The sequence below is a fragment of the Pelodiscus sinensis genome, chromosome 7 (assembly GCF_052426305.1).
Source record: "Pelodiscus sinensis isolate ZL-2025 chromosome 7, ASM5242630v1, whole genome shotgun sequence".
Lineage (NCBI taxonomy): Eukaryota > Metazoa > Chordata > Testudines > Trionychidae > Pelodiscus > Pelodiscus sinensis.
The window spans coordinates 580,518-594,026 of record NC_143058.1 but is presented as its reverse complement, the minus strand read 5'-3'; the positions used below and the strand labels follow the sequence as shown (position 1 = coordinate 594,026).

At 62.9% G+C, this 13,509-nt stretch overlaps 1 protein-coding gene across 4 annotated transcripts in view; it reads left to right on the top strand.

Moving 5' to 3' along the window:
* The window catches only part of SLC4A3 (solute carrier family 4 member 3), a 99,217-nt gene that overhangs the window by 20,689 nt on the left and 65,019 nt on the right, over positions 1 to 13,509 (top strand). For all 4 annotated transcript variants that reach the window (XM_075914453.2, XM_089779568.1, XM_075914451.2 and 1 more), the window contains one exon: positions 9,553 to 9,704. In XM_075914453.2, coding sequence (XP_075770568.2) covers positions 9,553 to 9,704 — 152 coding nt within the window. The remainder of the gene's footprint in view (positions 1 to 9,552; positions 9,705 to 13,509) is intronic.

The window sequence follows — 13,509 nt, the reverse complement described above, 5'->3', positions numbered from 1 at the left end:
GAGCAGGCGGTGCTGCATGCAGAGGGCAGTTGCCACGTGCACAAGCTCTCTGCCGTGGAGACGGCCCCGGCACTGTCTGCTACAGCAAGCCTCCCAGCGCAGGCTTTCTCTCCAGGGGTTCCCCAGCCTCCGGCAGCACGAGGGGCCCGGCTGCGAGGGCATGGAGCCCCTAGAGGCCTGACCTCGCTGGCTGCTCGCCCGTCTCCTGGACCCTGAGCCCCGGCTTGGCCAGGGTGGTGCGTAGCTCCGGAGCCGTGCACAATGACTGCCATTCAGGAGGGAGCGGAGGCAGGAGGGGGTGGCAGCCCAGCGGTGGGGCTGGGCAGCTGCAGCCACAGCGTGGTCGGCTGCGAAGACTTGGAGGAGTTTGCCCTCAGCTTTGACGATTATGATTTGTGGGAGGCCATCAGCAGCCAGCTGGGTTACCCTGCAGGGGAGCCCGTGCGTAAGTACCTCCCTGCGCTCCCGCTCTCTGGGCTGGGGCTGTCTGTCCTGGAGCAGGCACCCCCAGCTCCCCGGGATGGCCCTGTGAGTGCTTGGCAGGGTCTGCCTGCTCTCGGGGGTGCGGAGGCCATGCCTGGGGCTCTGCCCCACAGCCAGGGAAGATGCAGCCCCAGGAAGTGCAGAGCCTAGGGCTGTGCACTGCTGGCTGGGGTCTGGGACTAGATGCCCTGTCGGCTGGGATGCCATGCTCGTCTCTGCTGCATGGCCTAAAGCCTTTTTCAGAAAACCTTTGACAAGGTCCCTCCCCAAAGGCTCTTGTGTAAATTACATGGCCATGGGAGAAGAGGGAAGGTCCTTTCTTGGATTGAGAACTGGTTAAAAGACAGGAAACAAAGGGTAGGAATAAATGGTAAATTTTCAGATTGGAGAGGGGTAGCTAGTGGTGTACCCCAAGGGTCAGTCCTGGGACCAATCCTTTTCAACTTATTCATAAATGATCTGGAGAAAGGGGTAAGCAGTGAGGTGGTAAAGTTTGCAGATGATACCAAACTGTTTAGGACAGTCAAGACAGAAGCAGACTGTGAGGGACTCCAAGAAGATCTCACCAAACTGAGTGATTGGGCAACAAAATGGCAAATGAAATTTAATGTGGATAAGTGTAAAGTAATGCACATCGGGAAAAATAACCCCAACTATACGTACAGTATGATGGGGGCTAATTTGGCTACGACAAATCAGAAGAGATCTTGGAGTTATCGTGGACAGTTCTCTGAAAACTTCCACACAGTGTGCAGCAGCGGTCAAAAAGGCAAATAGGATGCTATGAATTATTAGGAAAGGGATAGAAAATAAGACCCAGAATATCTTACTGCCCCTGTAGAAAACTATGGTATGCCCACATCTTGAATACTGTGTACAGATGTGGTCTCCTCACCTCAAAAAAGATATTTTGGCCTTGGAAAGGGTTCAGAAAAGGGCAACTAAAATGATTAGGGGTTTGGAACGGGTCCCATATGAGGAGAGGTTAAAGCGACTGGGACTTTTCAGTTTAGAAAAGAGGAGACTGAGGGGGGATATGATAGAGGTCTATAAAATCATGAGTGGTGTGGAGAGGGCCGATAAAGAAAAGTTATTTATTAGTTCCCTAAATAGAAGAACTAGAGGACACCAAATGAAATTAATGGGTAGCAGGTTTAAAACTAATAAAAGAAAGTTCTTCTTCACACAGCGTGTAGTCAACCTGTGGAACTCCTTGCCAGAGGAGGCCGTGAAGGCTAGGACTATAATAGAGTTTAAAGAGAAGCTAGATAATTTCATGGAGGTTAGGTACATTAAAGACTACTAGCCAGGGGATAAAATGGTGTCCTTGGCCTCTGTCTGTCAGAGGCTGTAGAGAGATGGCAGGAGACAAATCGCTTGATCATTGTCTTCGGTCCACCCTCTCTGGGGCACCTGGTGCTGGCCACTGTCGGCAGACAGGATACTGGGCTGGATGGACCTTTGGTCTGACCCAGTCCGGCCGTTCTTATGTTCTTATGGGGGGTCATATGTGGCCCTGGCCGTGAAACTTGCTGCAGGGCAGCTGGGCAAGGGCCAGTGGCTGGAGAAAGCAGCAGGAGGAGAGAGGGGGGTGAGTGTGCACGTGTGGCACTCGCGTTCCTCTGCCCATCCATCCGCCAGGCCTGGGGCCCTCCGTTGGCCACGCACTGATCAGAGAGCCCAGCCCTGTCTCTGCCCAGGGAGGGTGGGGGTTCGATAGGAGCTGGCAGGGACAGCTGCAGCGAAGAGGTGGGTTTGCACCCAGCCTGACGCCAGCGCTGTGGCTGCCCATGCTTTATAGTGGGAGCTGCCCCAAGGCCCCTCTTGTCCTGGGCACTGTCCCAGCCCGAGGAGCTCACAGCAGGCGGGATGGGTTAGGGTTAAAGCCCTGAGCTTGGGATCCCGTTCCTGGCTCTGCTGCAGACTCTGCAGGCACTTAGGAAAGTCGCTCCGTCCCCGTGTGTAAAACAGCAATAATCCTTCCTGCCTCTCCCCGCCGCGCCTCTTTGGAGTGGGCACCTGGAGCACAGGGGCTGCCCTTCCCACGGGCTGTGCAGAAGCAGCCAGGGTGCGGGGCCCTGCCCGGGGCCAGCGCCTTGGGGGGCTGGGAGTGGAAAGCATGGTGCCTGAGGAGGGGGCTGGGAGTGGGGGGCATGGCGCCTTGGGGGGCTGGAAGTGGAAAGCATGGTGCCTGAGGAGGGGGCTGGGAGTGGGGGGCATGGTGCCTGAGGAGGGGGCTGGAAGTGGAAAGCATGGTGCCTGAGGAGGGGGCTGGGAGTGGGGGGCATGGTGCCTGAGGAGGGGGCTGGGAGTGGGGGGCATGGCGCCTTGGGGGGCTGGAAGTGGAAAGCATGGTGCCTGAGGAGGGGGCTGGGAGTGGGGGGCATGGCGCCTTGGGGGGCTGGGAGTGGAAAGCATGGTGCCTGAGGAGGGGGCTGGAAGTGGGGGGCATGGTGCCTTGGGGGGCTGGGAGTGGAAAGCATGGTGCCTGAGGAGGGGGCTGGGAGTGGGGGGCATGGTGCCTTGGGGGGCTGGGAGTGGAAAGCATGGTGCCTGAGGAGGGGGCTGGGAGTGGGGGGCATGGTGCCTTGGGGGGCTGGAAGTGGAAAGCATGGTGCCTGAGGAGGGGGCTGGGAGTGGGGGGCATGGTGCCTGAGGAGGGGGCTGGGAGTGGGGGGCATGGCGCCTTGGGGGGCTGGGAGTGGAAAGCATGGTGCCTGAGGAGGGGGCTGGGAGTGGGGGGCATGGTGCCTGAGGAGGGGGCTGGGAGTGGGGGGCATGGTGCCTGAGGAGGGGGCTGGGAGTGGGGGGCATGGCGCCTTGGGGGGCTGGGAGTGGAAAGCTTGGTGCCTGAGGAGCTGTCAGGCCCATTCTTGGAGAGGTGACAATTGACCCTTGACCCTGTGTTCCCTGGGGCTACGTCTAGACTGCAGGCTGCTTTCGGAAGGAGCCTTTCCAGAAGAGATCTCCCAAAACCGTCTTCCGAAAGAGCATCCGCGCTGCCACAGCGCATGGACAAAGCGAAGTGCTTTTCGCCAGAGCGCGTCCACGCTGAGTGGAGGCTCTCGCATGCGAGCTGTGATGGCCACCAGGGCACCTGGGCTTTTTCCTCTTTCCTCCTCTTGCGAAAGAACTCCCTCTTCCCCGTCCACACGCGGGAAAGCTCATTCGGAAAACGGCTTCTTCCTCGTGGAAAGAGGGTCACCCCTCTGCTCTTTTGATTGCCTTTCGGAAGAACACAATTGCCGTGTGGATGTAGGTGAAGCTTTTTCAGAAAACCAGCTGTTTTGCTGAAAAACCTCCGCCATGTAGACGTACCCTGGGCTGTGTGCTCGGTCTCCCCGCGCTCCCTGCGCCATGGCTTCGCAGCTGGACGAGGCAGAGCCCTGTCTCTTTGAAGCTCACTTACGCTAGGGCTGTGGTGCAAGCACAGAGGCTTCTTGACCTCCCTGGTGGCATCCATAGGTCCCAGCCAGCAGATTTCCTCTGGGTCCTGCACGGCCTGGCCACACCAGGCAGGCTCAGCCCAGGCCCAGATGGGAGGTTCCTGTTAGGAGTTGTCAGGTACTTGGCAGATGTTGCAGGTTTCGCTGGTGCTGCAGTTCCAGGGGGAGAGAACAAGCAGTCTTCCTGCCTGACTTTCAGCACTTAGAGCGAGAGACTCCAAAGCCAGAAGGAACCGCTGTGATCGTCCAGTCTGACCTGCAGCGTGCAAGCCAGTCTGGCCCACAGTGGCTCCTCTGGAACTAGAACATGTGCTAAAGAATCCAAGCTCGGTTTAAAAATAGCCAGCGATGGACAATTCTCTGGCTCCACGGCTAAATGTGCGCGCCTTATTGAATTTGGCGACCTCATTCCTGCTGCCAGACAGGAGATCATGTTAGGGGCTGGCGGGCCCGTTAGCCGATACTTCTCCCCTGTGTAGATATTGATAGGCTCTGACCAGCCCGCGCCTTCTCTTGGCTGCGCTCATCAGACTGACATCCTGGCGTCTGTCCCTGGAAGGCAGGTTTTCCAGCCCTTTAATTATACTCGTGGTTCTTCCCTGAACCCGCTCCAATTTCTCAGCACCCTTCCTGAACCACGGGCCCCAGCTCTGGCTCCAGTGGTCCCACAGTGATCAGAGCAGCGCCTAATACGGAGGTAAATCACCTCTCGGCTCCGGCTCCTACTCCTGGATCCGTAAGCATGGGAATTTCATAGCGTTTCTGGCCACAGTGCCACACTGACAGGTCATGGGCAACAAGTGGAGTTCCGCAAGGGTCTGCTTTGGGACCCGGACTGTTCAATATCTTCATCAATGATGTAGGTATTGGGATAGAGAGTACGCTTATTAAGTTTGCAGATGATACCAAACTGGGTGGGGTTGCAACTTCTTTGGAGGATAGGGACATAATTCAAAATGACCTTAGCAAGTTAGAGAAATGGTCAGAGGTAAACAGGATGAGGTTTAATAAAGAGAAATGCAAAGTGCTCCACTTAGGAAGGAACAATCAGTTCCATACATACAAGATGGGAAGCGACTGTCTAGGAAGGAGCATGGCGGAAAGGGATCTAGGGGTCATAGTGGACCACAAGTTGAATATGAGTCAACAGTGTGATGCTGTTGCAAAAAAAGCAAATATGATTCTAGGTTGTATCATCAGGTGTGTTGTAAGCAAAACTCGTGAAGTCATTCTGCCGCTCTACTCTGCACTAGTTAGGCCTCAGCTGGAGTACTGTGTCCAGTTCTGGGCGCCACATTTCAAGAAAGATGTGGAGAAATTGGAAAGGGTACAGAGAAGAGCGACAAGAATGATTAAAGGTTTAGAGAACAGGACCTATGAAGCCAGGCTTCATGAACCGGGCTTGTTTAGTTTGGAAAAAAGAAGATTAAGGGGGGACATGAGAGCGGTTTTCAAATATCTAAAAGGGTGTCACAAGGAGGAAGGAGAAAATTTGTTCCTCTTGGTTTCTGAGGACAGGACAAGGAGTAATGGGCTTAAAGTGCAGCAGGGGAGGTTTAGATTGGACATTAGGAAAAAATTCCTAACTGTCAGGGTGGTCAAATATTGGAATAAATTGCCCAGGGAGGTGGTGGAATCTCCCTCTCTGGAGATTAGATAGACATCTGTCAGGGATGGTGTCGGCTTGGTCCTGCCTTGAGGGCGGGGGGCTGGACTCGATGATCTCTCGAGGTCCCTTCCAGTCCTATGATTCTATGGTCCGCTGATTAACCAGCATGACCTGCACATCTCTCTTAGCGTCCCTGCTCTCCAGGGTACAGACCAGTCTGTCAGCATGGCCGGAGTCATTGTTCCCACATACGCTGGTGTGCAGCCACATGTTTGGTTTGCTTGCACGTCACTCAGCTCGCGCTCCAGCTTGCTCTGGTCAGTGACCGGTCCTCTGAATGATCTGCCCTTCCCCAGCCTTGGTGCCAGCTGCACACGGAGGTTCCTGCAGGGCTAGGGAGCTTTCGGCCACGCTGTGCTGGTGAGGGCCGGGGCAGAGGGGAGCAGCTTAGTGTCTTGGTAGAGCAGACTCCCAATGGCTCCTTTGGGAGGGCCGTGTTCCACTCGTTAGAGCTGGACGCCAATTGCGAGAAGGGCCAGACTGGGCCAGACCCATGGTCCGTTAGCCCGTCTAGCAACGGCCAACGCCAGGTGCCTCGGAAGGACCAGAGCTGGCAGTCTCAAGTGATCCCTCCCTGTGGCCCACCCCCACCCAGTGCCGGCCGGTCTGCCCCCTGGCCCAGCCGCAGAAGGGCAGGGCTAAGGCAACGAGTGCAGGACCTGCAGGCCTTGGTGTGTCTCTTTCCTCCTCGGCTTGGCTCTAAGCCCTGCAGAGGGCAGCAGACGGACTGTGCTGGAGGGACCAGCGCTGGTCTAGGCAGAAACTCCCACCCAGAAAGCCAGGATGAGTGGGACGCTAGCAAAGCGCACACCAGTCGGCCGTGTCCGCCCGGTTCCTGCCCACGACACGCTGGCACCAGAGAGCTGTCAGCGTGCAGCTGCGGGGCCCACTCAGTGACTTAGCACTAGGCCCCTGCTGAGACCAGCTTGAGCCCGAGAGCCGGGGCCCAGGTGTACAGCGCAGAGCTGGCTGGAGTGCTCAGCCCCTGGAGCCTGCTGTGCTGCAGGCTGAGACCCCGAACCAGGGGCCGTTTCTAGGCCCTTCTTTGCACTCCAGGTCCATGCGCACTAGGCGCCGTCCGCCTCTCCGACCTCGGGGCAGTGGCGTGGCTGAGAGGTCCCAGGGCTGAGAAGGCAGAATTGATGGGGAAGTGTTCACTCCTAGGGCTGTCCCTCCCAGGGTGCAGGGCCTGGAGCAAGCCCCCCACGCTGCAGGCCCCAGATCTGCTCCACCCCTTCCCCCGCGCCCTGGCCCTGCTCTGCCCCCACCTTGCCGCTTCCTGCCCCCTTGCTGAAGCTCACTCCCCTGAGCATCACAAGCCGGGAGATTCAGGGGGCCTGATTCAGTATGGTGGCAGGGGTCAGTCCCCCCCCCCCCCCCCCGGCCGGCAGCCTACCTTTCCCCGCCCCTCCCCCCCCCTCCGAGCCCACTGTGCTCTTGGCCACCAGGCCAGGCTGGAGCCTGTCACCGTGGTGAACGTGGGAGGGCAGGCCGACTCCTGCTGCCGCCCTGGGCACCCTCGTGCGGGGCCTGCCAAGCTCCATTGCCTGCCCCTCGTATTCACTGACCACAAGAGGCCACGAGCGGGCTAATGAGAGGCCTTGTCTCCAGCCTTGCCACGGCTCTTCCAGCATGGGGGCTGGGCTTTCCTCGGGCGGTGCTGCCTCTGCTGTTGGACTGGGGGTTTCCGTTGGGCTCTCTGGGCCCCCATTGCTGCCTGTAGCCTGGGGCTCGATAACGTGTCCCAGGCGTGTTGGGAGTCGGGGTTGGTCCACGCTACCGGGGGCACTTGATCTCCTGGCACAGCCGCAGGGCCGGGAACGAGGGGCGGGGTGGATGTACTTAGATCCGCTCACTACCGCATAGCCCCTTGCACGGCTCATTGCGGCGGAGCACGGAAGTCAGCGCTGAGAGCTCGGCGATCGATGCATCACACTCCGCCCCGGGTCGATCGCTGCCCGTGGACGCAGCCTCCGCAAGTCTCCAGTGTGCCAAGGCGAGAGGGTAGAAAGTTGTACATCCCGTCAGTCTGGCGTGTGCCTCGTGAGCATAGTACTACAAGGGGGGTCCCCGCCTCGCACGTGCAGTGTGCCCACATACCAGCCCCAGGCCTGTTCTCACGTGCATTCGCATCACACCCCGTTCCTAACGCACAGCCACGCACAAGGCACAGTGAAATCTGTGTGCACGCACACGCATGCAGAGAGAACACGTGTCCTTCGCACGCCGCCGCTCCCGGCCCACCAGTGGCAGGTCGATGGGCCGTTATCGGCTTCCATTGACGTTCCCGTAATGGAATGCGGAGGAGTCCAGCTGTCACAGGACTCCCATCAGCTGCACAGCCAGTGGGGAAAATCCCCGCAGGCTCTGTATGGATCTAGTCTAATGGGCTGACCTGGATTCCAAGCTATGGTCTGGCCAGGGCTGGAGCCCTTCTCCCCATGCCTGTGGGTATGGGGCATAGTACCCCGAGCTGGGGGAATTGCTTTCCTGTGAGCCTGGTGCTTTTCCTGTTCTGAATGTCAAAGCCCTTGAGGCCAAGGGCAGATGCTGCCCTTCGTCTGGATGGAGAATACCCCTTCCCTCCGTCCACACCAAGCCGCTGTCCCAGGCAGCAATGCCGTAAGGGCAGCCGCATTCAGGCCTCTTGCATGGGAGCTGGCCTGCTCCAGGGCTGGGGTCGGGTCACAGCTCGGTGGCAGCCAGCTGGATGCTGCAGCCAAGAACTGGAAAAGATCAGGAGAGCTGCAGGACTGATCCCTCGGAAGTCGTTACTTGTGCACTGGATGTTTGCATTGTTACACTGCAGCCGTGCACTGCACGGCCATGGAACGCAACGTGCCATCCAGTGTGTTCTGCAGCCGTAGGCGCCCTCGTGTCCCTGGGCAGTGGCTGAGCGCCCAGCCTGTAGAACGCCGCCAGACACAGCCCCACGCATCCCAAGCTCGGCACGGACACGCAACCTGGTGCTCGGGCTCTCCCAGCAGAGCCGTCCGGCTGCGTTCGCACCGTGCTACAGACTCGGCAGAGCCCCTTTCCTGGGCCAGGTTTGCCTCTGGAAACGTTGAACTGAAGCACAGAAATACTCCCATTCAGGCCTTCCTGCTCAGCCCAAGGCCCTGTCCCCGCGAGGCAGGTTCTGGACTCGCTGGCAGTGCCTGGCAGCCCCGGGGCATTCAAAGGCGCTTCTCCCTCGGGTCAGATCGGAGCAGTGCACTCCGGCTCCCTGTGGGGTGGGAGCTGCCCAGAAGGGCCACAGTCGTTTTCTCCTGGGAGGTGCTTGTGGGATTTGGTCACTGCCCTCCTACGTGGAAATGGGAGAACCCAGCGGGCCCACGATGGGCGGGTACTGCTGCTGCTGTTTAGGGGTGCTAAGAGGCAGGTCATGACGTGCAGGCAGCCTGGCTCACCGCAGTGGGGATGGGTCTGGGTCCCGGACCGCTGCGCCTCTGCCTCTGCCTCTGCCTCTGCTCCTGCCTCCCCACAGCATGGAAACGGTGCTGCAGGGAACCGTCATTCAAGCTGGCTCCCCCCAGCACCGGCTCCTGCTTCCCCCCCTTGCTGCCTGTGCTCCAGAGGCAGCGGGGATGGGGGGGAAGTGAGCAGTCACTCGACTAGTCGCTCACGTCCCTACTGCTGTTATGTCTGTCTCTTGGTTTCTGTTAGTTCCACTCCGGCTCACCTGAGGAAGTGGCTTTTGCCCACAAATCTCATGATTCTGTCTCTTTTGGTTAGTTTCTAAGGGGCCACAGAGCCACTTGTTTTTAAAGTTACAGACTCGCCCTCGGAGTTTAATCGACAAATGCATGCTCTTGCAGAGTGCAGCCTGGAAAGCAAAACCCCAGCAGGCGAGCTAGGAATAGCCAAACCCTGGGGCTAAAGGCTTCCCGGGCGTGTCTGCTTAGCGCTGTAATGGGAATGCGAGTCCTGAGTGTTTCCTTGCTCCGTCTCCAGGCCACCGCTTTGAAGATAACCCTGGTGTGAGGCGGCATCTGGTGAAGAAACCATCCAGGAGCCAGAGCATCAGGACCAGCAGGAAGATGGTGTCGACCCCGTCCATCAAGAAGAAGAAGAAGAGGAGACAGCGGGACAGAAGGCCGCATGAGGTATACAAGTCCCACCCTCTCCAGGTGCCACAGGTCACGTCAGGCCCCAAGGCAGGAGATGGGCTTAGGAATAGGGAGACCTGAAAAGGAAGTGTGGGGTTCTGAGCGCAGCGAGCCCCCGCCAGTCCTCTGCAGCAGGGCGCTTGGTGAGGAGCATCACGCCCTGGAGCTGCAGTATGCTCAGGAGAGCTGGCAGCACGGGACTGGGCCTGCCCTGCTGAGAGAGGGGCAGGGAGGGAGGTTCCTCAGGCAGGGGGATCTCTGCTCTCCAGGCCAGTGATTGGTGAGAGAAATATTTGCCCACGGGACCCTGTGAGCTGTAGTGCGGAGCCCTCGTGTCCCTCTGGGCGTGCTGTGCCGGGGGCTCCTCCTGCGTGTCCGGGAGAATGGGCGCAGGGGCGCCTGGCGCGTGTCCGGGAGAATGGATGCCTGGCGCGTGTCCGGGAGAATGGGTGCCCTGTGCCGGGGGCGCCTGGCGCGTGTCCGGGAGAATGGGCGCCCTGTGCCGGGGGTGCCTGGCACGTGTCCGGGAGAATGGGCGCAGGGGCGCCTGGCGCGTGTCGGGGAGAATGGGCGCGCTGTATCGGGGGCGCCTGGCGCGTGTCCGGGAGAATGGGCGCCCTGTGCCGGGGGCGCCTGGCGCGTGTCTGGGAGAATGGGCGCGCTGTATCGGGGGCGCCTGGCGCGTGTCCGGGAGAATGGGCGTCTTGTGCCGGGGGCGCCTGGCGCGTGTCCGGGAGAATGGGTGCCCTGTGCCGGGGGTGCCTGGCACGTGTCCGGGAGAATGGGCGCAGGGGCGCCTGGCGCGTGTCCGGGAGAATGGGCGCAGGGGCGCCTGGCGCGTGTCCGGGAGAATGGGCGCAGGGGCGCCTGGCGCGTGTCCGGGAGAATGGGCGTGCTTTGCTGGGGGCGCCTGGCGCGTGTCCGGGAGAATGGGCGCAGGGGCGCCTGGTGCGTGTCCGGGAGAATGGGAGCCTTGTGCCGGGGGCGCCTGGCACGTGTCCGGGAGAATGGGCGCCCTGTACCGGGGGCGCCTGGCGCGTGTCCGGGAGAATGGGCGCCCTGTATCGGGGGCGCCTGGCGCGTGTCCGGGAGAATGGGCGCCCTGTGCCGGGGGCGCCTGGCGCGTGTCCGGGAGAATGGGCGCCCTGTGCCCGGGGCGCCTGGCGCGTGTCCGGGAGAATGGGTGCCCTGTATCGGGGGCGCCTGGCGCGTGTCCGGGAGAATGGGCGCCCTGTATCGGGGGCGCCTGGCGCGTGTCCGGGAGAATGGGTGCCCTGTATCGGGGGCGCCTGGCGCATGTCCGGGAGAATGGGCGCCCTGTGCCGGGGGCGCCTGGCACGTGTCCGGGAGAATGGGCGCCCTGTATCGGGGGCGCCTGGCGCGTGTCCGGGAGAATGGGCGCCCTGTATCGGGGGCGCCTGGCAGGTGTCCGGGAGAATGGGCGCCCTGTGCCGGGGGCGCCTGGCGCGTGTCCGGGAGAATGGGCGCCCTGTATCGGGGGCGCCTGGCGCGTGTCCGGGAGAATGGGCGCCCTGTGCCGGGGGTGCCTGGCGCGTGTCCGGGAGAATGGGCGCCCTGTATCGGGGGCGCCTGGCGCGTGTCCGGGAGAATGGGTGCCCTGTGCCGGGGGCGCCTGGCGCGTGTCCGGGAGAATGGGCGCCCTGTATCGGGGGCGCCTGGCGCGTGTCCGGGAGAATGGGCGCCCTGTGCCGGGGGCGCCTGGCGCGTGTCCGGGAGAATGGGCGCCCTGTATCGGGGGCGCCTGGCGCGTGTCCGGGAGAATGGGCGCCCTGTGCCGGGGGCGCCTGGCGCGTGTCCGGGAGAATGGGCGCCCTGTGCCTGGGGCGCCTGGCAGGTGTCCGGGAGAATGGGCGCCCTGTATCGGGGGCGCCTGGCGCGTGTCTGGGAGAATGGGCGCCCTGTGCCGGGGGCGCCTGGCGCGTGTCTGGGAGAATGGGCGCCCTGTGCCGGGGGCGCCTGGCGCGTGTCCGGGAGAATGGGCGCCCTGTGCCGGGGGTGCCTGGCGCGTGTCCGGGAGAATGGGCGCCCTGTATCGGGGGCGCCTGGCGCGTGTCCGGGAGAATGGGCGCCCTGTGCCGGGGGCGCCTGGCAGGTGTCCGGGAGAATGGGCGCCCTGTATCGGGGGCGCCTGGCGCGTGTCTGGGAGAATGGGCGCCCTGTGCCGGGGGCGCCTGGCGCGTGTCTGGGAGAATGGGCGCGCTGTATCGGGGGCGCCTGGCGCGTGTCCGGGAGAATGGGCGTCTTGTGCCGGGGGCGCCTGGCGCGTGTCCGGGAGAATGGGTGCCCTGTGCCGGGGGTGCCTGGCACGTGTCCGGGAGAATGGGCGCAGGGGCGCCTGGCGCGTGTCCGGGAGAATGGGCGCAGGGGCGCCTGGCGCGTGTCCGGGAGAATGGGCGCAGGGGCGCCTGGCGCGTGTCCGGGAGAATGGGCGTGCTTTGCTGGGGGCGCCTGGCGCGTGTCCGGGAGAATGGGCGCAGGGGCGCCTGGTGCGTGTCCGGGAGAATGGGAGCCTTGTGCCGGGGGCGCCTGGCACGTGTCCGGGAGAATGGGCGCCCTGTACCGGGGGCGCCTGGCGCGTGTCCGGGAGAATGGGCGCCCTGTATCGGGGGCGCCTGGCGCGTGTCCGGGAGAATGGGCGCCCTGTGCCGGGGGCGCCTGGCGCGTGTCCGGGAGAATGGGCGCCCTGTGCCCGGGGCGCCTGGCGCGTGTCCGGGAGAATGGGTGCCCTGTATCGGGGGCGCCTGGCGCGTGTCCGGGAGAATGGGCGCCCTGTATCGGGGGCGCCTGGCGCGTGTCCGGGAGAATGGGTGCCCTGTATCGGGGGCGCCTGGCGCATGTCCGGGAGAATGGGCGCCCTGTGCCGGGGGCGCCTGGCACGTGTCCGGGAGAATGGGCGCCCTGTATCGGGGGCGCCTGGCGCGTGTCCGGGAGAATGGGCGCCCTGTATCGGGGGCGCCTGGCAGGTGTCCGGGAGAATGGGCGCCCTGTGCCGGGGGCGCCTGGCGCGTGTCCGGGAGAATGGGCGCCCTGTATCGGGGGCGCCTGGCGCGTGTCCGGGAGAATGGGCGCCCTGTGCCGGGGGTGCCTGGCGCGTGTCCGGGAGAATGGGCGCCCTGTATCGGGGGCGCCTGGCGCGTGTCCGGGAGAATGGGTGCCCTGTGCCGGGGGCGCCTGGCGCGTGTCCGGGAGAATGGGCGCCCTGTATCGGGGGCGCCTGGCGCGTGTCCGGGAGAATGGGCGCCCTGTGCCGGGGGCGCCTGGCGCGTGTCCGGGAGAATGGGCGCCCTGTATCGGGGGCGCCTGGCGCGTGTCCGGGAGAATGGGCGCCCTGTGCCGGGGGCGCCTGGCGCGTGTCCGGGAGAATGGGCGCCCTGTGCCTGGGGCGCCTGGCAGGTGTCCGGGAGAATGGGCGCCCTGTATCGGGGGCGCCTGGCGCGTGTCTGGGAGAATGGGCGCCCTGTGCCGGGGGCGCCTGGCGCGTGTCTGGGAGAATGGGCGCCCTGTGCCGGGGGCGCCTGGCGCGTGTCCGGGAGAATGGGCGCCCTGTGCCGGGGGTGCCTGGCGCGTGTCCGGGAGAATGGGCGCCCTGTGCCGGGGGTGCCTGGCGCGTGTCCGGGAGAATGGGCGCCCTGTATCGGGGGCGCCTGGCGCGTGTCCGGGAGAATGGGCGCCCTGTGCCGGGGGCGTCTGGCAGGTGTCCGGGAGAATGGGCGCCCTGTATCGGGGGCGCCTGGCGCGTGTCTGGGAGAATGGGCGCCCTGTGCCGGGGGCGCCTGGCGCG